At 44.8% G+C, this 26,945-nt stretch overlaps 1 protein-coding gene across 3 annotated transcripts in view; it reads right to left on the minus strand.

Moving 5' to 3' along the window:
• The window catches only part of LCMT1 (leucine carboxyl methyltransferase 1), a 66,791-nt gene extending 50,151 nt beyond the window's left edge, over positions 1-16,640 (minus strand). The window contains exon 1 of one of the 3 annotated variants that reach the window (XR_004281686.1): positions 16,299-16,640. Coding sequence is in view for 1 of the 3 variants with exons in the window: in XM_032326877.1 (XP_032182768.1) it covers positions 16,299-16,408 (110 nt within the window). In the remaining 2 variants the exon portion in view is untranslated. The remainder of the gene's footprint in view (positions 1-16,298) is intronic. The other 2 variants (XM_032326877.1, XM_032326878.1) reach the window with 2 other exon arrangements.
• Between the last annotated feature and the right edge of the window lie 10,305 nt (positions 16,641-26,945).

Here is a 26,945-nt window from a genome sequence, read left to right on the forward strand (position 1 = left end):
AAGCTGTGCAAAAGGCACTCTGGACGGGACGAGTAGCAGATAGAAATGCTCTGGGCAGGAAGTGCCTTGGATGTTCCAGTAGCAGCAGGTAGGCAGGGAGGCTGAAGAACAGCAGAGAAACAGGAGAAGCCGCAGAGATATCTCATGTCTCTCTGTGTGTGTGTGTGTGTGTGTTTTGTTTACAATTTTTTCTACACTACCCATATGCTACATTTCATTCTAAGACACCATCAGTTGTAAGACTGAAAAAAGAAACACACCAGTTTGTTAATGTTTTTTTTTATTGCTTAGAATTTTAGTTTTCTGCTTATGAAAAAGCTGTTTAGACTTATTTGAAAAGAACGAAAGGCTTCAGATGATTGCTAAGAGTTGGTTAAATCCTCCCTTTCAGTTGGTTTAAGTCTTTTTCCCTTTCGACATGATTGATAAGAGTTGGTTAAGCCTTCCCTTTCCACACAACATTGACCTTCATGCTGCCAAGGGCAATAGCAAGGCTGCCTTTCTCAAGAGATGGCTATCATCGCCTCTGAGATTTTTTCCCACGTTCTGGAGCCACGAGATGTAGGCTGTGTTACTGAGTCTTTCTTGATCTCATCAGAGGTATCGATGGATGGTTCTTGAATAGCGATCAGGATTTGTGCTCCTTCTTCAAATGGCCCACAAAGGGTATGTGGACTGAACCAGCCAGGGGCTGCAGGTGCAGTTGTCCAGCCACACCACAAGGGAAGACTGACCACATCCACATGGAAAGATAATGGCAACTCTAACACGATGTGCCAGTGACTGCAGGACACAAAAAGAATGAATTAGGGGCGCCTGGGTGGCATAGACTGTTGGCCCACCAACTCTTGGTTGTGGCTCAGGTTGTGACCTCAGCGTCTCCACACTGAGTCCCACGTCCGGCTCCACACCGGGCACGGAGCCTGCTAAATGACTTCTTCCCTTCCCTCCCTACAGGTTCTCTCTCTCTCTCTCAAAAAGTTTAAATAAATAAATAAATAAATCCAAAAGAACCCAAAATCTCAGATTTCTAAAGACCTTTCTCAGTCTTCACTGAATCAACTACTGCTTTTAAAATGTTCATGTCGTTCACAAACCACCTGCTCCATTTAACATTCCTTTAAGTCAACTCACTCTCTGCACAGTATTTTCTTCTAACACACCCTGTAATAAATACCTTCTAAAACATAAAACATCTATCTGGGTGCCACCTAAAGTCATCTCACATTCCTCCCGTGGGAAGCACTGATCCGCTCCAGCCACCTGTCCATTCAAGCAGTGCTGCCTGACGTTCCCCTATTGGCAGGACTGTCCTGCCCTCCGCTGGTGTTTCTCCATCTGAGGGAAGAAGAAGGGGCCCTCATTGCTGTCTCAGCCAGTGAGGGTCGAGGCGGGGGCTCCTTCATTTCACTTCTACTCAGCACTCATGAGTGCTGGCTGCAACGCAGGCATTATTCCATATGCTGAACAAATAGGAACACGTACCACCCTCAGAAGCCCCCTATGTGGAAGGCACCGCTTTAGAGACAGAGGTCAAGGTCGTTTCTTCAAGCTGTGCAACCTTGAATGAAACTTAATTCTATTGCCTTTCAAACCAATTTACCCACTTGGACTGTGATCCCTCCCCCAACACTTCAGTTGCTGAAATGATGTCTGTGTGAATGCATGTGTGTTCATGTGTATTTATAAGCAATGTATGTACATAAACGTGTACCTACAGTATTTATACCTGCAACTACAAATATAAATCCAATAGTCTTAGCATCAGTTTTCAAGTTTGGAATTTTAACTGCAAGCTGCATACTGGCCTTTAAGATATTGCTTTACCTCTCATTTTTATTTTTATCTTTGTTCTTTTGCATGGACTAGTCTCAGTTTTTGGTTTCCATTTTCCATTGGTTTTATTCTTGGTTATAAATGGGAGGCAGGAAGCAAAGTCTTAAGGGCAGCAGACTTTGCACCTGCAGACTTTAAGTCTGTTCCCCTTCTTATGAGCTCTGTTGCTTTCCTCAGCAGATCCGCAAGGCCTTAAGTGTTTAATCATATAAGGAAAACAAAACAAAACAAAACAAACCCCATGAAAAACAGGGGTGCCTGTGTGGCTCAGGCATGTAAGTGTGACTCTTGATTCGGCTCAGGTCATGATCTCAGGGTTGTGAGACAGAGCCCCGCATTCAGGGACCACACTCAGAGCAGAGTCTGCTTCCTCCTCTCCTTCTGCCCTCCCCTCCCCTCGCACTCACTCTCTTAAATAAATAAATAAATAAATAAATAAAATATTTTAAAAACAAAAAAACAACGGTGGGCCTCAATTAATAACTAAGACCCATAAGCTATCATCTCCTCTCAAAGAAAGCTACTGGTACTGTCTTCCAGCTTCACCTAATAGCCAACTACTTCACAAGGATTAATAGGATCTAAGATCGACTTTCTCTGTGCGAGGAGTCCCTGAATAGTCTGGGCAAGACTTCAACTGAAAAGGAATCAACATTTACGACAGAGTGAATAAGAAGGAGAAGCCAATCAGAGACTTCCCGTGGTACAGTGTCCCATATCTGACTTAAACAAACAATTAAAAAAAAAGTTAGCATAGATAGAATAATGGGATGCCACGGATATGAATAATGCCAACATACTTCAGAAAAAATTAAACATTTAAGAACATGTATTCTGAATATATTCTCCCAGTCTGTCTTGCTTGTTAATTTTCTTAGTGTATCTATTTTCCTGTTGTAATTAGTGTTTCTGGTGTTCTGTATATGAAAGATTTACCTACCTCAAGGTCGTCAAGATATTCTCCCATGTTTTCATACAAATGCCTTCTGGTTCTAGCTTTTTTTTCTTTTTAAATATTTATTTGAGAGGGGGAGAGAGCGCACACAGGGGGAGCGGTACAGGGAAAGAATCTCAAGCAGACACCCTGCTGAACATGGAGCCCGACACAGGGCATGACACTGGCCTTGATCTCATGACCCTGATATCACGACCTGAGTCCAAAATCAAGAGTTGGACTCTTAAGAGTCTGGGTCACCCAGCTGCCCTGGTTTTAGTTTTTATAATTAGGTTTATAATCCATCCCAAATTAAGGTGTGTGCTCAGAATCAGGGAGGGGTCAAGGTCCATATTGTTTCTGCCTGAATATCATGCAGAATTATTCATTAAAAAGACTTCCCTTTCCCCCACTTAACTGACTTAACACTCTGAGCAAAAATCAATTGACAATACTTGTTGTGCTTGCTCTATTTTTGGACTCTATTCTGTTTTACTGATCCAACTTTATGTCAAAGACTTTGATTACTGTGACTTTACTATCAGTCTTAAAATTCAGCAAGAATTAGCAGTGTAGCTTCTTCAACTATGTTCTTTTTTGGAGAATTTTTTGGCTATTCCATACCCTTTGCCTTTCCATACACATTTCAGAATCAACGTCTTCATTTCTTCTAAGAAAAAAAAAAAGGGGCCAAGATTTTGACTGGGATTGCATTGTTTGCAAGAATCAAGCTGTGAAAAACAGAAATCTCGACAACATCAAATCCTCTGATGCATGAACAAAGCATATCTCCCAATTATTTTGGTCTTCGTGAATTCCTCTCAACAATGTTTTATACTTTTCTGTATAAAGGTGTTTCTTGTCTTCCATGAGATTCATTCCTAGCTAGTTTCCTTATTTTTTGTTTTTTGTTTTGTATGCAGGCTCCACACCCAGCATGGAGCCCAAAAAAGGGCTTGAACTTATGACCTTGAGTTCCACACCTGAGATGAAATCAAAACTCAGGTATGCTTCCACAACCGAGCCATCCAGTCACGCCAACCAGTTTGTCTTAGATGCTACTGTAAAATATTTAAAATTTTCATTTTCCTATCCATCTAGATTTACAATGCATCTACCTGACAAAGAATTCCTATCCAGAATATATAACAAACTCCAGTAAGTCAAAACCAAAAACATTAACAACAAAAATGGCCAAAAGACACGAACAGTTCACAAGAGATGTGGGAATGCCCAATAAACACATGAAAAGGCACCTAAGATCATTCATGACCACACTATTTCATCCTCACAGACAACACAGAATGTTAACAAAGAAGCTGAGCAACTGGAGTGTTACTACATTGCTGGTGGGAAGTGTAAACTGATCAACCACTTTGGAAACTAGGCTAGTACTTCAATATGTCCCCACCCTGTGACTAAGCAATCCCACTAACAATTCTTTTTTCTTTTTAAAAAGATATTTATTTATTTATTTATTTATTTGACAGAGAGAGAGAGAGAGAGAGAGAGCGAGCACAATTAGGCAGAGAGGCAGGCGGGGGTGGGGTGGGGAGCAGACTCCCTGCTGAGGACAGAGCCCCAGGCGGGGCTCAATTCCAGGACCCTGAGATCATGACCTGAGCCGAAGGCAGAGGCTTAACCTAACACTGAGCCACCCAGGCGCCCCACCCCACTAACAATTTCAAGAGAAATTTAAGACTTCTGTAAGAATGTTTATTGTAGCCTATTCACAATGACCAAAAACTTAGATAACAACGAAATGTCTAATCATCAGATGAACAGATGAACAAATCGTGGTATACACACACTACATACAAAGGAGGAAACTACTTTATACTGACCAAGACTCCTTCCTTGACCAAACTCTAGCCAGACTGCTCTGAGCCCTCTTCTCAAACCTGGCTTATCATATACAAACTCAAACATTAAACATAGTTTCTAACAGCTCCAGGTCCCCCCTGCAACACCAATCCCCCTTAGTGCCTGCCTGAGGAAGCTCAAGGCATCTACTGTTTGTTCAATCAACACTGAAAAGTCAGGCCCTTGTCTCCCAGTGAGAAAATACAAGTGGTTTCATATGGACCAATACCTATTCTACTTTTTGTAATGTGTTACTTCTCTGACATTATTTGTCCCTGGCCTTACTTCTTCATTCTCTCCTTGAAATGCCTTCTTACAAATCGAGGTGGAGTTTCATTCATGCGGGACTCTTTTCCTGATTGCTACAGTTATTACTGATTAAAATCTGTCCTCTCCACTTTAACCAGGATCAGGCTTTCTTTATCTTTGGTAAGTGCACACAACATGGATAAATCTCAAAGAACCCGCTGAGTGAAAGAAGACAAAGGAATTACATATGGTAAGATTCCATTCACACGTTGTTCAAGACCGGGCAAATTTAACCTACCACAGATCCTGAAATCAGAAAATGACCAGCGGCAGTAAGGAGACTAAATACAAAGAGATACGAGGGTAACTTCTGGAGCTTCAGATCCAATTTATGTCTTGTCTTTGGGGCTGGGACACAGGCACACAGTTGACCCTTCAACAACATGGTGGTTAGGGGTACCCATTCCCTTGCAGTCAAAAATCTGCATGTAAATTCCATCTCCCCCAAAATTTCACTACTACTTGCCTACTGTTGAGCAGAAGCACTACTGGTAATAGAAACAGTTGATTAAAGGTATTTTGTACGGTATACGTATTACACATTGTATTCCTTCACTAAAGTATGCTAAAGAAAATACTCAGAAAATCATGAAGAAAATACATTTGCATTACTGTACTATATATACCAGAAAATCTGAGCTGAGATCAATACTCACACGCATATACGTGGACTCATGCAATTCAAATCCATGTTGTTCAAGAACCAACTGTGTACATTTCTTAAAGCTCATCAAACTGAACACTGAAGACTGAGCATTTCCTTTTATGCATTATCTCCTCTCCCCTGCTCTCACCTCCAGTCTCTTCCTTCCCCTCCCCTTCTGTCTCTTAGAATACCTGGGGAAATTTTTCTTTTCTTTTTTTTTTTTTTTCCTCTTAAGTAGGCTATGTGCCCACATGGAAAGTAACATGGGATTTGAACTCCCCCTGAGATTCTGACCTAAGCTGAGATCAAGACTCACATGCTCAACCTGACTATGTCACCCAGGCACCCCTACATAGGGAAATTCTAAAGGAGAAAAAAAAAAAAAGATGAGAGATGTGGCTGACCCTCGAAGATCCCCTTTCAATATCCACCTACCTGTACTTCCTGAGTAAGAGCACCTCAACTTGTATGAGGTACCCATCTGTCCTGTGAGAAAGTCTCCCCTCCCACATGTTCCTGCAGCTAGGGGTGAGGCCACATGCCTAGTTCTGGCCAATGACATGTATGTTGAAGTTTACATGATAGGGTTTCCTGAAAAGTTATTGCTCTTACAGAATTAGACAAGTGCCTTTTGTCAATGTCCCTTTCTTTTCTTCCTTCTTACAGTACAGTGGCTCAAATGAACTAGGAAAACAGTTCCCTCGCACAAACCTATTCTTAGTCTGAGAAGCATGCTATGGGACCTCTCAATGAATTCACAACTAAGTTATATCGCAAGTCAAAAGGTTTAGCAATCAAAATGAAAAAAGCAAGTCCAACTGGAAGTGAAGAAAAATATACACATGGCTGTGCTAAAATATATGTAAGAATTTGGTATCTAAGTGATGTTTCAAAGCCATGGAGGTTATAGACCATCACTAGATGGTGTACAGACAAAAACAGCTACTTTATATCATGCAAAATAATAAGGATAAAAGGGTCTAAGAAATAGAAGCCAAAACCATAAAAGTGCCAAAAGAAAATGTAGTAATGGTTGAAAAAGGTCTTTTAAAGCATCATCTAAAAGCCACAAACCATGAAGTTAAACTTTCAGATTTGGCAATATAAACATTCAGAATGAAAGGTAACATGATAGTGATCCGAAGGGGCATGTACACCCAAATGTTTATAGCAGCAATGTCCACAATAGCCAAACTATGGAAAGAACACAGATGTCCATCAACAGATGAATGGATAAGGAAGATGAGGTATATATACACAATGGAATACTATGCAGCCATCAAAAGAAATGAAATCTTGCCATTTGCGACGACATGGATGGAACTAGAGGGTACTATGCTTAGCAAAGTAAGTCAATCGGACAAAGACATCATATGATCTCCCTGATATGAGGAAGTCGAGAAGTAACATGTGGGGTTTGGGGAGTAGGAAAAGAATAAATGAAACAAGATGGGATTGGGAGGGAGACAACCCATAAGAGATGCTTAATGTCACAAAACAAACTGAGGGTTGCCAGGGGGAAGGGGATAGGGAGAGGGTGGTTGGGTTATGGACATTGGGGAGGGTATGTGCTGTAGTGAGTGCTGTGAAGTGTGTAAACCTGACAATTCACAGACCTGTACCCCTGGGGCTAATAGTACATTATATGTTAATTAAAAAGAAATGTATCATGAAATGTTTGGTACAAGCGAAACTCAAAGACAAGAAACAGTTTGGAACAAAATATTGTACCAAGTACAGAGGCAAAGGACCACCATCCTACATATACAAAGTTCTTACAAATCAATAAAAGGGGCACCTGGGTGGCTCAGCCTTTGGCTCAGGTCATGATCCCAGGGTCCTGGGATTCAGACTTACTTTGGGCTCCCTGCTCTGGGGAAGCCTGCTTCTCTCTCTCCCTCTGCCTGTCACTCTGCCTACTTGTCCTCTCTCTCTTTCTCTCTCTCTCAGCACTCCCCTTTCTTGTGTCCATGTGCTCTCTCTCTCTGTCAAATAAATAAAATCTTCAGGAAAAAACAAACAAACAAACAAAAAGTCAGTAATAAAAATATAAATAACAAAAAAGACAACCCAGTGAGAAAACGCTAAGGAGAGAGCGTTCATATAAAAAACTGTCAGTGACAGTGACCAACTAAAAATACTCAGTCTTACTACTGATTATAAAAAAATATATCGGGGCGCCTGGATGGCTCAGTGGGTTAAGCCGCTGCCTTCGGCTCAGGTCATGATCTCAGGGTCCTGGGATCGAGCCCCGCATCGGGCTCTCTGCTCAGCGGGGAGCCTGCTTCCCCCTCTCTCTGTCTTCCTCTCTGCCTACTTGTGATCTCTCTCTGTCAAATAAATAAATAAAAAATCTTAAAAAAAAAATAAACTTAAGGGGCACCTAGGTGGCTCAACAGGGTGAGCATCTGAGTTTGGCTCAGGTCATGGTCTCAGGGTTGTGGGATCTGGCCCTACACAGGCTCTGTACTCAGCAGGGACAGATTCTCTTTCTTCCTCTCCTTCTGCCCCTTCCCCATTCTCTCTCTCTCTCAAAATAATGAAATCTTTTTCTACCTGTCAGCTGACAATTTAAGAGACTAAGGTGATTCTGTGAGAACATCTCCTTTACCATGGGTGAGAACAGAAACTGATGTAACCTTTTGAGGACGATTTTGTAGAAGCTTCCTCCCTGAAATCCATCTCACTGGGAAATTCAAACACACATGCAAAAATGTTCATCACCACCCGAACAGCCACCCAAATGATGAACAGAAATATCATCACATAAGTACAAACACACTGTGGAATACCACTCAGCCAATTAAAAAAAAAAAAAAAAGGGAAGCAAGAACTTATATGCCCACTTTATTTAAATTAGGTTACTGGGTCGGGGAAATGTATTCACTTTTGTCATTGAGAAAGTTAATCCTGAAGGGGCACCTTGCTGGCTAGTTGGAAGAGCAGGTGATTTCTCAAGTGGGGGTTTGGGGACAGAGATTCTTTAAAAATAAAATCTTTTAAAAAATTAACTGTAAGAGGAAAGTAATTAGTATTCTAGATGTGAAACCATTGTTTTTCATGATTTTTTTCCAAAATTTAATTAATTACCTTTTGGAAAAAATGGGGGGAAGGTGGCAAAAATCCAGAAAAGCCAAGATTTATTCCATTTTCTTGATGGGCAAGTTTGGCAGCTAATTTACGCTCACCAGAATATCCTCATTCTATAGTGACACGTCTTCTCTGGGGAGGGAAAGCAGCAGCCCCCACTTTCAGAATGTGTCAGGTCAAAATCTCAACCCTGCTCTCTGGGCTGAGCTGTGTAGATGTCAACACTGTGCTGGGAAGGAAGGCCTTGGCCTCTGGAAAATGCTGCCTCTGCCAAGACGTGATCCTGTGACCCACTTGCACATCAACAGTGACATTTTTCAATGTGGTTGACAGCAGATTAACTGCTGGAATTTTCACAACAGAATTTCAGTCTTACAGCCCCTGGTCAGCATTTGAAAACACACAGACCGCTAAAGACTAGTGAAACAGAACATGGCAATTTGGAGACCTCATCAGGAAACAGAATCTTTAGCATCTACATTTGGTTCCTCTCACTCTGCTGGCTGAGAAGTACTTACTGGGGTCTACAGGGCATGAGGCACTGAGACACACCTGGTCCCTCCGGGCACCATTATTCCCACGGGGTAGATAATCATTAAACAAGATGTCTGCGTTGCAGTGGGGCTGACTGCCACATGCACAGAGAAGAGATAGTGGGCTGAACCATGTCTGCGGGTATCAGGGGCCTCCGGAGGGAGCCATATCTGACATGAACCAGAAGAGCCAGAGGCTGGGCACCTTCTTGACTCATGGGCCTCACCCACATCCAATCTGTCAGCACATCCCATCAGCTCCTCCTCAACATGTAGCCAGACTCGGGTCGATTAGCAGCACTTCCACCCCTACCACCATGATCCAATCTGACAGCATCTCTTCTTTTGGAATATTCCAGTAGCCTCCTAAGTGACCTTCCTGCTTCCACCCGCACTGTTATCTCTTTTTTTTTTTTTTTTTAAAGATTTTATTTATTTATTTGACAGAGAGAGATCACAGGTAGATAGAGAGGCTGGCAGAGAGAGAGAGAAGCAGGCTCCCTGCTGAGCAGAGAGCCCGATGTGGGACTCGATCCCAGGACCCTGAGATCATGACCTGAGCCGAAGGCAGCGGCTTAACCCACTGAGCCACCCAGGCACCCCACTGTTCTCAACAGAGAAGCTGAAGTGATCCCAATAAAACCCAAGTCAGGTCACCTCATTCTTTGCTTCAAAATCCCCCCGTCAGTGGCTCCCACCCCAGGTCCCTAACATCTCCTTCTCCCTCGCTCTGGCCTTGTCATTCCAAGAACAAGTCAGCCCAGCTCTCTCCACGGAGGCCTTCCTACTCCCCCCTCCCCCCTGCCAGGGACACTGTGCCCACAGACATACACAGGGCTCACTCCCTCACCTCCTGCAAGACTCTTCCCACCTTTGTCCTCAGGGGGCCTTCCCTGGCCATCCCAGCTCAGATGACAGCCCCTTCCAACCATCCTACAGCATCCAGCACCCCTGAAACACCAGATTCATTGCTTCTCTGTTTCCTGGCTGCTTCTCTCCCCAGAAGAAAGACTCACTAACTGCTCCACCGCAGTCTGTTTGGGTCCCATCCAGAACTGCAGGAGAACCATGCCTCTGGCCAACTGAGCAGGCATTCAACAATGTGGAGTCACTGCATTCATCTGAGGGGAGATGAGAGCTCATGAGGGTTGGGGAGAACCTAGGAGGAAGCAAGACTGAAGAGGGAGGACGGAGCAGCCGTGCAGACAAAGAGGGAACGTTTGCGTCCCCCTCCAATGGCAACAAGAAGCCATGACCCTAGGCAGGGTAAGAATGCATGGGGCTTCCACAAATCTCTGGAATCCGGAGGAGATGTCCTTGGGGGAGGTAGGAGCACCAGGAAGCTCACCGATCACACTAGCACCATGGCTCAGACCACAAATGGCCATAAATCAGGCTGAGAGGGCAGAAGGAGAGGTGGAGAAAAGGAGGTAGATCCCAGAAATATTTAGCAGATAAAATCACAGGTTGGCGTGAATGATCACAGAAGAGGGAAAGGAAGTAAAAGCAGAGTGCCAAGGTAACTCTTCCCTTTTGCACGTGGGAGAGGAAGGACACAGCGGTTCCATTCACAGAGTTCGGGGGGCGGTGGTGGTGAAAGGGATCTCGAGAATAGTTTTGGAAAGACTGGATTTGGGATAACTCTGAGACATCCAAATGCAGATCACCAGTCCGCAGCAGGAGACCCAGGGTACCGTGGGAAGATCACGAAAAGCAAAGAGAGTCACACCACACAGTGCAGATTCCACCTTGGAGCCAATGGGGAATCAAAAGCTTTCCAGTAACACATTAACAAGAGAAGATGTGGGATTCCAAAAAGATCACCCTGGCCAGAGCAGGAGCACATGGTTGGCAGAGGGAGCTGGACGAGAAGCAGGTAGGACGAGGAGGACACGTTACAACAGAGCAGGCAGGAGAAGGGACCTGAGCCAGGGGTGTGGCCACATGGAAGGAAAAGGGAACAGACTTGCCCTTTGTCACCAGTGTGGCTCCCACACGGCTCCTGGGGATGGTCGAAAACCCAGAGCATGTCACCTCCCTGACTTGGAACCCCTCGGTCCTCCCGCATTTCACTCTCTGACAGCCTCTCCGGAACGCTCTCTTGCTACCCGCTCCCTGACAAAACGTCAAGTGCCGCTGACACAGCCCTGGGCTTCAGTGTCCAGGCTGGTTTCCCCTGTCTGGCAAACACCTGTTTGTCTTGTGAAGACTTCCCTCCTCCACGGGGCAAGAAGGAAGAGCAGTGCTGACACCGAGGAGGTGGGCTGGCACCATGAGCAAGGCTGCACGGCTGGTAGGAGTCGGCCCGGCACGTACAGAGAGGCCACGTGCTTCTACTGTTTGACACAAAGGACCTTGCAGAACAGCAACATGAGGTGACCTGGCTGTGGTGAAGAAGGGAGAAAAACAGGCCCACTTCCTCTCTTGTCCAAACACACAAAACCAGGTTGTTGTGCCCACCACAAAATACCAATCATCCTCTTTCCCGGCTCATACTAGTGAGTGCCTTCCATCTGAATGACACTGTTCATCACGCTACTCACACCTCCTTCTAGAAAAGACTGATAGAGCTAGCTAATCCCAGAACTATCTCGCCTCCTGTCAGCCTTCAGTCCAGAGCACACCCCTGCTTCCTTGAACACTCCCAAAAACATCCGCCCAAAGCCCAAATCCAGTACGTTTCTTTCAAACACCCATTTCTCACTGATCAGCGCCACAGTTCCCAATATGTGGGCTCTCCCCCACAATGAGTAACGAACCCACTGTGCTTAAGGACAGGTGTGCTCCCAGTGACCTCTGGGGAGGATGCTGAGAACTGTCAAGGGAGGAAAGGATGGTTCCCTTTCTTGGATGGATGCTCATGGAGTTCCAATCTGAAGGTTCCCATCTTCTCTATGAAGCACTACCCATCCCAATGCCCATGCTACACAGAGAATGAAAGACGAGGGCGGCATCAATCACAGGGTTGAGGAGAGTGGGAAAAGTCTGCTGGAAGGATTCCGGAGAGTGGGAAAGGGAGCTGCCCGGAGAACCACAGAATGAGGGAGCTCCATGAAGGCACAGGTAAGGCTGGTTCGCAAGAACTCACAGTCATTCCGAGCTTCCCTGCTGTGTGATTCCCACCATCGGGATTCAAGGTGAACATGGATGCTTTGGTTTACCCAGGGTTTGGGGTTTACTCGGACGAAAGACAAGGGTGGTAGAAGCATTGCCAGGACAACCGCTGAATCATGGGCTGGGAAATCCAAGCTCAGGTGAGAGATGAGAGCCTCAAGGGAGAATAAAGGACAGAAAAATTCAAGGAGGTCCTCGGGAAGAGCACGCAGATAGCAGAGCAGAAATGATAGAAGGAACACGCTGGAAAGAAGAGATCAGGGCTGAAAGGAGCAGCACTGCTTACGTACGAGGTGGTGCAGCACCAGGGTGGAAATCCAGGGCACCACGCTGGGAGTGGTGGCAGAAGTGATCACGCCAAAGTAGGCATTTGAGAAAATGATTTTGAGAAAATGAGTGCCCTGTGTGGAAGCTGGGTCCTCCATGAGCACACGGAGGCCACCGAGGCCTGTATCAGGAGTGGAAGACTGTGGGCCCAGCACCCAATCTTCCATGAATTAGTTTAATAACTGCAGGTGGTTGGGAGAAAACAGTAATGATGAGGAGGCCAGAGTGCTCTCCCTAGGGACCACAGATCTCAAAGAAATGGCATGGGGGCAAAGAAGGAGGAGGACACCAATCTTGAACCCCCCAGACCTGAAAAATGCAGGGTATGAGAATACAGAGAACACCCTATGGGTCATCAAGAATGGATACCCCCCCACCCCGCGCCCAGAGGGATTGTAGCACAGAGTAGGATGAAATGGCTACAGAGAGGTTGAGGAAACAGAGGTGGCCGGTGATTATGGACTTCTAATTTCCCAGGACACGGGGAGGGGTTGGGAGTGGGGGTCACAGGAAAAAAAAAAAAAAGAGGGAATAGCCTTAGGGGAAGAGCAGGATGGGGAAGATAAGGAGAGGAGAGATGAGGAAAATGTAATGGAATTATTAGGATAGAATACCATATAAGCCCAATATGTCCAAGGAGAAGTGTTCTAACTGTAGAATGGTAGGAATGAGAGCACTAGTTCATCATGAAGGTGACATGGTGCCGACACTAACTACCTGTCTTGTGCACCTGCTGTGTGCCAGGCACTGCGGGGAGCCCCTCACATTTCATCTTCCCAGCGGCCGTCTCAGACAGTTCACAACACTGTTGGTCCCAGGAGGGCTCTGTACTGAAGGAGGAAACACACCAAACCTGCAGCACCTTTGGTCTCCTGGGAGGCTAACTGGCTTTCTTAACATTATTTTAGGGATTTTTCACCATAATCTATTGAGGCAGGAACCAGTGTGATCCACAGCGAGGACAGAGTCGGTAACTTCATCCCAGTGATATTCAGATGGAGGGAAATCAAGGGGCGCACAGATGGCCCCGTTGCTTGAGCATCTGACTGTTCATTTTGGCTCAGGTCATGATCTGAGGGTCACAAGATCAAGCCCCATGTTGGGCTCCACACTCAGTGTGGATTTTCCCTGAGAGTCTTTCCCCCTCCCTCTCCCTCTAACCATCCCCTGTCACATGCATGACGTCAATCTCTTAAAAAAAGAATTCAATCAGAAAAAAAATGGAGGGAAATCAAAAGTAGTCATAATAATTTGTGGAAAGCTTCACTCTGTGCTAGATCCTGTGCGACTGCCATGGATCTATTTCTCATTTAGTCCTTACATCCCAAAGGCGGGTTACCATTCTTATCCCCACTCCAAAGAGAGGACTGGGGCAGAAAGGGATCTGTCCATGATTCATGCAAGGAATCCCTGTGTTATCAATAACATGACTCTGACAAGTTTTAAGGATTTAACACACCACAGTGAAGATGCAGATCACAAAATCACGGAACTTGAAGGACAGAGGCCTGCAAAATGGTTTCAAACGTTAACTTGTGGATTTTCCCAATCTTCTTGCATGTGGTTCCAATGAAGGAAAGCCCAGTGCCAAAAAAGCTGTCATGAAACGCATCCACATGGCAAACATACCTGGTCTTTACAGCCCGGGACCTATCCCGAAAGATCTGACTCAGTGAGTCTAGAGGAGGATCTAAGAATCCTCCTCTTTTTTCTTTAAAAAGCCCCAGAGGCTCTGCTGATGTGCCCTTTGGCCTGGGTACGAGTACCTTAGAGTCTCTGCGATTCCAAACCCAAACTTCCCCTACAATGTATAGCTGTCTGCAGACACAGGGGGGGGCACTGGAAACTGAGGCAGAGAGGAACAGAGAAATTATAAAAACTTTCCCACAGAGAGTCACGAATAGGCAAGCTCTACTTAACACTACTTTTCTCTCCTTTTTCTGTATCTGAGTTACTCCACAGTTGATTTACGTTTTTTAAAGTAAGCAAGTTTGCACAGTTACCAACAATTAAATAAATCAATATCAACAACTTCTCAAGAAACATACTTGTAATATGCTACTGAAAACTATTTTCTTTCTCTCTGATCATTTCAGTGGCACATCAGATTCTCTTAGCAAATAACAGTCATTACAAATAACAGATTCCCTTAGCAAATCAACAAAATTGTTGATTTCAACAATTTTGATGTGTTGAATCAAATTACATCTGATTCAACAGTGCCACACATGTCGTCAACAGCACCTATGAACTGGAGAAGAAATGAAGTTGGGTAGAAGCCATTTCAGTTCAAAAATACACCACAGACAACCTAAAGTCTTCAGTACTTATGTATGTATTTATTTATTGAATCAAACACCAGTAACATCTACTACGCGACAGACATGGCTCTAAGTCTTTTATTAATGTTAAATATCATTTCATCTTTACAATCAGCTATGAAGTGGGATTATTATCATCCCCATTTCACAGATCAGGAAACTGAGATGAAGAGTGCTTTAGTCACACAGCTCCTAAGTGGCAGCGCGAGGATCAGCTTGGCTCTGGACTCCACGTTTTAAATCACTATCCTTAGTCTCCAGGCACCTACAAAACCTGCAAGTCTGAACACCAAACCTTGGTTTTCCCAACCCTACAATCCCCACCTGGCCCCAATTCCAAGAACATTCCCTGAGTTCCTTTAACAGTGCACACTCCTTCCTGCCCTCACCGAAACCAGCACCCCAGCCCACGCCCGCCCCTCTGTGTTTTGCTCTTAGCCCTCTGTTCTCCAGTTAAACATCATTCCCTAAATGACAAACTCTAATGCACGGCTGTCCTTCTCAGCACTCAAAACAAAAAGCTTAACGACGCATTTCACGGGTGATTATTTGCTTCCTGTGTCGTCCAAAGAGGGGGTGAGAACCTCAGACACCTCAGTCCTAATTACCACGTGTTCCCAATCACTGAATACTCACCAGCCACCCAAAAGGAAGGGCCCGCCACAAAGTACACTCTCAACAATTTCTGCTGGACGAACTACACTCCGGCCTCGCGCTTGCCTATATGTGACACATCTGGGCTCACCACGCTGCCCCCGCTCCACCCCTCAGAATGTAGACCCCGGGGGACTTTCACCCAAGAGCTCTGGAAAGTACTGGCTCTGGGCACCAATATTACCCGGTCCTGGGCCCGCACTCGACCCCTCCCCCCGCCGCCATGACTGGCCTGATGTCAGGTGCACGATGGGGATCCTGACAAGCCCCAGTGGAATGTCATCTACTCAAGAGGGAGAACCCGAACTTCTTCCCCGTCAACACGACACATACGCCTTTCACGCCGGTCTTCCACCAAGACCTTAGCCCCAAGAAGGCCGACACCCCGTCTGCCTGGTTCGGGCCGCACCCCCAGTCCCGCTCTCCCCAGGCCCGGCCCACAGCACAGGTGAGATCATTAGTTTGCCGCTCCAGAAATGAAGCCCCCCGCTCCGGGTTCTTCACAGGTTGGAAACCAGGGGCGCACGAGGTGACGGCTACCTTTTGGCGAAGGAGCGTGTTCCTGAGACACAGGCCCGCCTCCCACCGAGGCCCCAACCCCGCGGGGACACCGGCCCCTGAGCCCGCGCCCCGCGGGGACACCGGCCCCTGAGCCCGCGCCCCGCAGGTACCTCTTGCACATAGAAGCATCTTCACAAGTGCCGCGCACTCCCTCGTCGTCTGTGCCCGTCGAGGCGGAAGAACATGAGGGGAAAGCGGGCGTCCTCAAGCTAGTGGCCATGGGCGTGGAGGTTCCGGGATGCTGTGCCCACCGGGGACATGGAAGCGGGGTTCCACAGACGCCGAGGGAACCAGGCAAACGCCGAAAAGACGGGAGAAATGGGCTGGGTTCCACCGCTCTCAGCTGGCGCGGCTCAATGACGTCACTCACGTCAGATTCCAGAAACCTTCTTGCTCATTGGCGCGTCGATCCGGAAGCTTATTGGCCCGGGTTTTTTTTTTTTTTTTTTTAAAACCTCCTCGGCCTGGCTTCCGCGTCACTGGATAATTCTTGCCTTCCCACCCACACAACACGGAAGCCCCCTCAGGCGGAAGGGGAAATTGTCCAATCAGCGACTGGGCAGACGCGCCAATGAGCGGCAAGGTTGTTAGCGTAGCTGACGGGAGCGGCGTCACTGCGTCCGCGGAGCCAGCGCTTCTCACAGGCGCCTCAGAAGCTGGCGGTTCCGCTGGGTGTGTGCGGACCCCGCTTCCGTCTCTCCGCGGGGCACAGCATCAGCACCCCGGAACCCGCGCGTGCAGGGACAGCGGACTGAGGACGCCCTCTTTCACCTCCTGCTTTTCTCCTCGATACCGACGACGAGGGAGTGCGCGGCGCTTGTGAAGATGCTTCTTTGCTCAGAGGTACCTGCGGGGCGCGGGCTCGGGGGCCGGCGTCGTCTGGGAGCGGGGACCTGGGTGGGAGGCGGGTCTGTGTCTCAGGAACAGGCTCGTGCGCCCCTCCTTTCGCAGCCGTGAAGAGCCCGGAGCGGGGCTTTGTTTTATGGAGCGGCGGATATCTCCCCTGTGCTGTGCGCCGGGCCTGGGGAGAGCGGGGCTGGGGATGCGCCCGTAGCAGGCAGACGGGGTGTCGGCCTTGTTGGGGCTAAGGTCTTGGTGGAAGACCGGTGGCGTGAAGGGACTTAAGTGTCGTGTTGCTGGGGGAAAAGTTCGGGTTCTCCCTCTTGAGTAGATGACATTCCCCTGGGGATTGTCAGAATCCCCGCTGTGAACTTGAGATCAGGCCGATCAAGGCGGGGCGGCGGGTGGTTCGGAGGGAGTGCGGGCCCAGGACCGGGTAATACTGGTGCGCAGAGCCAGTCCTTTCCAGAGCTCTTGGGTGGAGGCCGCTGGAGTCTCGGTTCTCAGGGGTGTAGTGGGGCCCTTTGTGCTGGGGCCCTTTCCTTTTGGGTGGTAGTGGGTGCTGATTGGGAACACATGATCGATAGGTCTGACCAGTGTTTGGACGAGACAGGAAGCAAATAATTACCCGTTAAATACATAATTACAGTTTTTCCTTGAGTGCTGAGAAATACAGGGTGTGTTTGGGTTTGTAATTTTGGAAATCATGTTTCAGCTGAGACCAGAAGTCTTAAGACACATGGTAGATGTGGGTGCGTGTTCCATTAGAACAGGACGGGAGTGTGAACTGTTAAAAGAATTGACTGTCCTTGAGGCTGGAGCCACGTGGGGACTGTAGGGTGGGGAAAACCAAGGTTTGGGGTGAACACTTGCACTTTCTGTAGGCACTTGAGGACTTAGCATAGTGATTTTAGCCAGGGAGTCCAGTGCCAAGCTGATCTTAGCTCTGCCACTTAAGAGCTGTGTTACTGAAGCACTTCTTTATCTCAGTTTCCTGATGGGGGAAATGGGGATGGTAATAATCCCACTTCATAGATGATGGTAAAGATGAAATGGTATTTAACAGTAATAAAAGACTTAGCGCCATGTATGACATGTAAGAGGTATTAGTAGTGGTTGATTCAAAAAATAGATAAATACAGACGTTTTGAAGACTTGGGGACAGTCTGTGGTGATATATGTGAATGTAAATGGCTTCGACCCAACTTCATTTCTTCTCCAGTTTGTAGGGGCTGTTGACCCCATGTGTAGCACTGTTGAATCAGAAATAGTTTTTCTGTTATTGACTGTTATTTGCTAAGGGAATCTGATGTGCCACTGAAATGATCAGAGAGAAAGAAAATACTTTTCAGTAGCATATTACAGTTATGTTTCTTGAAAAGTTGTTAATAATGGATTTAATATCTGTTGGTAACAGTTTGTACAAACTTGGTTACTTAAAAAAAATGCATCAACTGGGGATCTGAAGCTCCAGAAGTTACCCTCCTATCTCTTTGTAGTTAGTCTCCTTCTCCCGCTGGTCATTTTCTGATTTCAGGATCTACAGTAGATTAGATTTGACCGGTCTTTTAAGCAGGCTCCCCGCCGAGCAGAGAGCCCGATGCGGTACTCGATCCCAGGACCCTGAGATCATGACCTGAGCCGAAGGCAGTGGCTTAACCCACTGAGCCACCCAGGCGCCCCAGATTTGCCCGGTCTTGAACAACGTGTGAATGGAATCTTGCCATGTGTAATTCCTTTGTCTTCTTTCACTCAGCGGGTTCTTTGAGATTTATCCATGTTGTGTGCACTTACCAAAGATAAAGAAAGCCTGATCCTGGTTAAAGTGGAGAGGACAGATTTTAATCAGTAATAACTGTAGCAATCAGGAAAAGAGTCCCGCATGAATGAAACTCCACCTCGATTTGTAAGAAGGCATTTCAAGGAGAGAATGAAGAAGTAAGGCCAGGGACAAATAATGTCAGAGAAGTAACACATTACAAAAAGTAGAATAGGTATTGGTCCATATGAAACCACTTGTATTTTCTCACTGGGAGACAAGGGCTTGACTTTTCAGTGTTGATTGAACAAACAATAAATGCCTTGAGCTTCCTCAGGCAGGCACTAAGGGGGATTGGTGTTGCAGGGGGGACCTGGAGCTGTTAGAAACTATGTTAATGTTTGTTCAAGTTTGTATATGATGAACCAGGCTTGAGAAGAGGGCTCAGAGCAGTCTGGCTAGAGTTTGGTCAAGGAAGGAGTCTTGGTCAGTATAAAGTAGTTTCCTCCTTTGTATGTAGTGTGCGTATACCACGATTTGTTCATCTGTTCATCTGATGATTAGACATTTCGTTGTATCCAAGTTTTTGGTCATTGTGAATAGGCTACAATAAACATTCTTACAGAAGTCTTAAATTTCTCTTGAAATTGTTAGTGGGGTGGGGCGCCTTGGTGGCTCAATGAGTTAAGCCTCTGCCTTCGGCTCAGGTCATGATCTCAGGGTCCTGGGATGGAGCCCCACATCTGGCTCTCTGCTCAGCAGGGAGTCTGCTCCCCACCCCCCGCCTGCCTCTCTGCCTAATTGTGCTCTCTCTCTCTCTCTGTCAAATAAATAAATAAATAAAAATCTTTTTTTGTTTTTGTTTTTGTAGCTTGTGGATATAAATTGGTACTCTCTCCTTGAAGGGCAATTAAAAATAATGACACATTTAAAATACATGTAACTTTTGATCGAGCAATTCTATTTACCCTGCAGGTGTACCCCCCCCCCCATGCTTGAAAAGGTGGATATATAAGAATGTTATAACAGTAAAAGACTAAAAACAACCTAAATGTCTACATGGTACATCCATACAATGAAATTCTATTCAGCCGTTAGAGAGTACAGTTGATCCTTGAACAACATAGGGGTTGGGTGTATGACCTCTCATGCTGTGAAAAATTCATATATAAATTTTGACTCTCCCTAACTTAACTATTAATAGCCTGCTGCCAGCTGGAAGCCTGGCTGATAATACGAGCATAACACAGATTGTGTATTCTCTGTATATTATATACTGTATTCTTACAATAAGGTAAGCTAAAGAAAATGTTATTAAGAAAATCATAAGAAAGAGAAATACATTTATAGTGCTGAACTGTAAAAAAATCCACACGTAAGTGGACCCACACAGTTCAAACCTGTGCTATATTCAAGGGCCAACTGTAGATATATAGAGATAAATAATCCCAAGTCCAGTTGTTAGGGGAAAAGGAAGATGTAGGACAATGTTAACAGTATGCTCTTATCTGTATAAGAAATAAGAAAGTATAAAAGGGAGATTACAAACCTCCATGCTAATATATAGGTACAGAGTATTTCTGGAGTCAGACCTAAGAAATCTGTAAAAATGGTTCCTCTGGAGAGGGATCTGGGCATCTGGAATGTGAGAGAGTTTTAGTTACTCTTCTGCAAGATTCTTTCTTTAGTAACCGCATACGTGTCTGTTACTTGTTTTTAGTTAGAAAAGGTGTTAAAGATGTTTAGAAGGATCTGCAATTCTAGCATTCAGAAATATCCACTGTTAACATTTTGATACCTTTTCTCCCAGTCTTTTCCTTTGTGTATTTATAGGTATGTGTGTGTGAATATATACATAGCCCTGTATATATGCCGTTAAGAAACAATCCCCCAAATAATGTCAAAATTGGTATCAAACTGTACCTATAATCTTCTATATTGATTTCTAACATTTATTACTATGCTGTGATGTTTTTATGTCTGCATATTGTTTGAAAACAAAGAATATTTTTAATTTCTATAAAAATATATATGGATGTATAAAATGGGATGCATGCCAAATGTGAGCCTCAGGTGACATCATAGGGAGTTCTTGTGCTAGAATGGCCTCTCAGAGCTATCCCAAATTGGACTGAGATGGACAGGCCTTTTTACACCCTGGTATTGATGAGTCACTGGGTATGGGCCATCCCAGGAAGAAATAAGCCTCTCTGCACTGGAGGCAATCTCTGAAGCAGCTCATAGCATTCCCAAAAGTTAGGGTAACAGATCCTTCACTCAAGACGGATATGGGTAGCATATTATGGTCAGTATCCACTGCAGTCTACCCTTTTTTATGTTCAGATATATTTCTTCATATATGTTCTGGGAGTAGCAACATTATTGTTAGTGTGGGCCCCTTTCTCTTTGGGAAACTTTTAAAAAAAAGAAGGTTGATGAAACAAACTACAATTCCTGGTCTTGCAGCTAGTCTGAGGGTTATAACTGATACTCATTTTCTCCCTCTTGCTCTGTCTATTCTAGATTCCTCTTACCCTCAGCCATCACCCTCCCTGGTCCCAGTGGCTTACTTGGTGACATGACCTAGACCCTCATCCTTGAAGGGGAGGAACTCCTGGTCACTATGCCCGTTTTAGACTGAAATTGCCACACTTGTGCATTTCTGGTCAAAACTGTGTCCATTTGGGTCTCTTGAATGCCAAGCATATTCCTCCATGCCTCTGTTGTATAACCTTCTCATGCCAGAATGGTGACTCCTATTTTTGCCTGCTGGTTCCTGGATTCAAAGAACACAAAGAGCTCAGGTTGGCAGCCATAGCTCATAAGTTCAGGGGAAGTCTTGCTGTGTTCCCTTTGGAGACCTGTACCTTCCAACAGTGCAGAGCTCAGCTCCTCAGTCAGGAGGTATGGTTGGGGTTCACCACCTTTGCATCCTTAAGCTCTTTAAGAATAGCTCTATTTTCCACTGTCCCCGCCCCCCAGCAATACTGTTGTGTTTTTGTTGTTGTTGTTGTTTTTTAATTTGTTTCTTGGCTAGGGTGCATTTCAGAGGCTTCCATTTGGCCTTTCTCATAGCTGTTACTTCATAGGCCAAGGACCCAATGAGGGGTTTGTATTATCTATGAAATACATATATTCTGATATGTATTTGAGGATAGAAGAAATAACTCACACGTGGGTCTGTAGACCAGTGGGCTTCCTGTAGCCTGGACTTCGGATAGGATTTCATTTATTACCTGACACACACCCCACCCCCCCAATATGCACGTACTCTAAGAAGGGGACCGTGTTGATTCTTTGGGTCTCTAAGTATCATTGTCAATTCAGACTCTGTGGTCACAGTCCTTGAAATATTTACATATCCCCATTTTCCCAGTGCATAGTTGTCTGAATAAATGGTCTTAGGTACAGATGTTTTGGAATAATCTTTGGGGAAATACTGAAGAAATCATTACTGTGTACATTTCCCATAGTGTTGCAGGTTCCTTCCTCACGGGGACATGATCTCTTCTTGAGTTAATAAGCTCCAGGTAGAAAAACAGATTCATGTTTTGAAACTCGGCAACGAATCATGATGTTAATTGGGGTGATTGACTCAGTCTCCTGGCTGTATATTTTTTTTAAATTCATCTGAAGACAGAAACGGTATCATCAGATGTAGTAGTACCCTCATTGGATATCCATCTGTGTTTCCCCTAGGGACACCATGTTCTGTTACTTATCTCTGTGATTCTTTGTAGATCACTTCCCTTGGATTGCTCCTGTGACTTTGTATGACAATAATTGTCTAACTTGGCTTCTGAACATTAAACACCATAATCTGGACTCTATAATTTTTGGGGTCATATTTTACCTATTGCTCTCAGTAAACCCAGTTCTTTAATGGCTTCCTTTGCCATCAGATCTGGCCCATAGAGAGTCATCACTGAAGCTCCTAATGAGACAGGTGCCCCTCACAACAGTACATTTCTTATGTCCTTGACATATGGTACAGCCTCCTGACCTTCTGTAAGTGAATCATCTGGCATGTTTTTCATCTTTACATAGTGTATGGTCTCCAGCATAACCAACTGTCTGATCTTTTCAATTCTTTGTTCCACTGTCTCCGATGGCAACTCTGGTATTTTAACCTCATGTTGTATTGGGCCATCACCTTTTCCATGCTTCTAGAAACTATCCTAATAGTAAGTCACATGGTCTCCTGGGGTTCTTATGATGATGTTAAATCTTGAGTACTGGGAGATTGCACCCAAATCTAACTTTTCTGTTATCCGCTTTATGTTCCTTTCCTTTTTATCATTGATAACTTCTCTGTTTCATCATTGATGGCTTCTCTGTTATCCACCTTATGTTCCTCTCCTTTCATCAAGTGCCCTCAAAGTTCAATCCTACACATTCAGTCTCAGTTCATGCTGACTACATATTAATTACAGTTCCTTTGGGGTATAGTTCCTTTCCTCTGTTATCCTATCTAGAACATTGAGACTGAACATCATTAAGGCCTACTGGACAGTAGACATCCAAGAGCAAATCTTTTGAGGGAGGTCATTTGTTGCCTTGATGGGAAGAGATCTCTGCATTATCTCAGAACAACGTGGGAGGAATAGATCTTAATATGAAACTTTGGGCCACGTCTGGGAATATCCTCATCTAATGTGTTAAGTCCCCTTCCCCCACCCCCCCCAACCAGGGCCTTGACCTTGGCTTAGTATATTTGTCTTGATTACAAATTTAATCTTTGTAGCTTAGCCACTATGACTGAGTTTAGTCTTTACCTTACTTTAGTCTCCCACTATAGGAAATGAAAGCCACTTTGTATGCTACTGAAAAGACTGTAGTTTTTTTTTTTTTTTTTAAGATTTTATTTATTTATTTGACAGACAGAGATCACAAGTAGGCAGAGAGGCAAGCAGAGAGAGAGGAAAGGAAGCAGGCTCCCTGCTGGGCAGAGAGCCCGATGCGGGGCTAGATCCCAGGATCCTGGGATCGTGACCTGAGCTGAAGGCAGAGGCTTTAACCCACTGAGCCACCCAGGCGCCCCTCTTTTTTTTATTTATTAATTTAACAGAGAGGGAGAGTACAAAGTAGGGAGAGCAGCATGCAGAGTGGGAAGGAGAAGCAAGCTCTCTGCTGAGCCAGGAGCCAGATGTGGGACGCGATCCCAGAACCCTAGGATCATGACCTGAGCCGAAGGCAGCCGCTTAACAAACTGAGCCACCTGGGCGTCCCAAGACCGTAGTCTTTACTTTTAACTTTCAATTGATGATTAATCTCTCTTAGCTTTTCATTATATTTTTCCCAGCACATCAATCTGGCTAAGGAATAACTACCTGTTTTAGTCAGCTTGGACTACTATAACAAAATGCCATAGACTGAATGGCTTGATCAAATTGATTTCTTACAGATCTGGGAAGTCTGAGATCAAGGTGCCTGCTGCTCAGTTCAGTTCCTGGTTAGAGCGCTCTTCCTGGCAGGCAAACACCGACCTTCGCGCATTTGTTTCCATACTTGGGAGGGAAAGAAAATAGTGCCATTTAATTTAATTTATTTTTTTTAAGATTTTATTTATTTATTTGATAGAGATCACAAGTAGGCAGAGAGGCAGGCAGAGAGAGAGAGAGAGAGAGGAGGAAGCAGGCTCCCTGCTGAGCAGAGACCCCCCCCCCCCCATGCGGGGCTTCATCCCAGGACCCTGGGATCATGACCTGGGCGGAAGGCAGAGGCTTTAACCCACTGAGCCACCCAGGTGCCCTGAAGATAGTGCCATTTTAAAGATTTAAAAAATAAATCAAGAAACTTTACATAAAATCTGGTTTTGTGACTGTTCCTGAAGACAAGAAAAAGAAAAAAGGCAGTGTTGGGGAGAAAACCTGGCAGCATTGGACAACATAGCAAGAAACAGTTGGCTCTGAGAATAAGCTGCCTGTCTAAACTAGTCTAAACTGGCTTTGAGCTACCCCATAAGTCATAATCTCCACCCCTCCCAACACGGAGGCCAAGTGTCAGTTTGTCATTCACCATAAGGCTTAAACTGTTGATTTTGAGTTTCCCCTGCTTCCCGGTACTTACTTAGGTTATCTGTCTGACTCCTGTAGGTATTTGAATTACTGGCCCTTGCTCTATAGTCTTTTTATAGTCCACCTAAAGACCAGATCCAGTGAAACAAAATCACAGTGTCTGAGTATTCAGCAGCTTTATTAGAAGACAGAAAAATGTGTGTAAAATATCCATCAGCAGATAGTGGATAAATTGTAATGTAATCATACAATGCAATACCACAGCAGCACTAAAAAGGAATGAATGATTGATAAACACAAAAACATGGTTGAATCTCAATAATGCTGAGTAAAAAAATAAAACAAAAAGAGTACAGAAGGGTATTATTCCACTTATATAAAGTTCCAGAAAATGGAATTACCTGATAGTGATAGAAAGCAGACCAATAGATGGAAAGCAGAGCAGTGGCTGCCTGGGGATGGGACGAATAAATGAGGCAGGGGGAAATGAATTACAAAGGGCTGGCTATGAGGCGACTTTTGTGGTTGATGAATATATTTATTATCCTGATTGTGGTGATGGTTCTGTGGGTTTATGTATGTGTCACAGCTTAGTAAATCATACTTTGAATTTGTGTAGTTCACCTCAGTAAAACTCTAACCAAACCAAACCTAAGCAAACAAAAGCTCAAAACACAAACAAACAAAAAATCACACCAATTCTCTGCCCTATATACTAGCAGGAGCTCCATAAATGTCTACGTAAGTGTTATCGACAAGATATTTGTAGTCATTGATTGCTTACATTAATTCAGAAAGAAAAATCTGCAATTCTCATCCTGATGGCTTGCTATTAAATTTTTATCCCTAGAAATGTCACAACATTCAGATAAAAGAGAAAGTCCAAAACTTCTGGAAATGAATAACAGTCTGCCTCTGGAAAGGGGAAATAAGATGTCAAGGGAAAGGAAGGGCAAATAACTTTTATTTTTCAATTGGTTTCGTGCCTATAGTATTTCTATTAAAAAGTTCTTTTTTTAGAAATAAATTGATTATAAAAAACATGCACTGAAAGATTATATAGGAAGTGATTTGAGTATGTTTTCATTATATAAAACATACTCAAATATGTGTGTGTGTGTGTGTGTAGATAGATAGATAGATAGATAGATTTTTTTTTTAGAGAGAGAATGGACATGAGTGGGGGAAGTTGGGGAGGGGGCAGCGGTAGATGAGATAGAGAATCTTGGGCAGTCTCCGTACCGGGCTCAGAGCCCAGGCAGGGCTCGCTTTCACAGCCCTAAGTCGAAATCAAAAAGAGTTGAACATTAATCAGCTGAGCCACTCAGGAGCCCTTGTTTTCATAAAATATTTCAACCCAGAGATGACTTATTTTATTATTTATTTGAGAGAGAGAATGTGCGAGCATGAGAGGGGAGAGGGTCAGAGGGAGAAGCAGACTCCCCGCCTAGCAGGGAGCCCAGTGTGGGACCTGATGCTGGGACTCCAGGATCATGACCTGAGCTGAAGGCAGTTGCTTAACCAACTGAGCCACCCAGGCGCCCTTAACCCAGAGATGACTTATAGCTAATAAAGTAAATTAAACATGTATGAACTTCTGGTGATGAGAGAATTAAGAAACTAGTCATTTATCAAGAAGAAGGCTACACTTACACCCAATTTATTAATAACACTGAACACTAGAGTACACCAGACAATGCCTTTAGAGTTCCGAGGAAAGTAAATCAGGTATACAGACCAGGCTGAATGAAAATGTTTGCAAATGTTAAAAGACTGAAAGTAGGGCGCCTGAGTGGCACAGTCAGTTTCTTGGTTTCATCTCAAATTGTGATCTCAGGGTCATGAGATTGAGCCCCAAGGCAGGCTATGTGCTCAGCGCAGAGTCTGCTTCAGTCTCTCTCCCTTTACTCCCATTACTCCGCTGCCCCTGCTCTTGCATTCTCTCTCTAAAATAAGTAAATAAATCTTGAAAAAATAAATAAATAAAAGTTTCCCTCCGATTCTTTTATAAGTAGTTATTGAGGATATTCTCCAGAAAAACAAGAAGATAAACCAAAAAAGTAGAAATGGATTCTAGAAAAAGTGGCTCCAACCATGCAGCAGAGAAAAGGAAAGGTGGGTAGCAGGGTTAAAGAAAATTA

The sequence above is a fragment of the Mustela erminea genome, chromosome 20 (genome assembly GCF_009829155.1).
Source record: "Mustela erminea isolate mMusErm1 chromosome 20, mMusErm1.Pri, whole genome shotgun sequence".
Classification (NCBI taxonomy): Eukaryota; Metazoa; Chordata; class Mammalia; order Carnivora; family Mustelidae; genus Mustela; species Mustela erminea.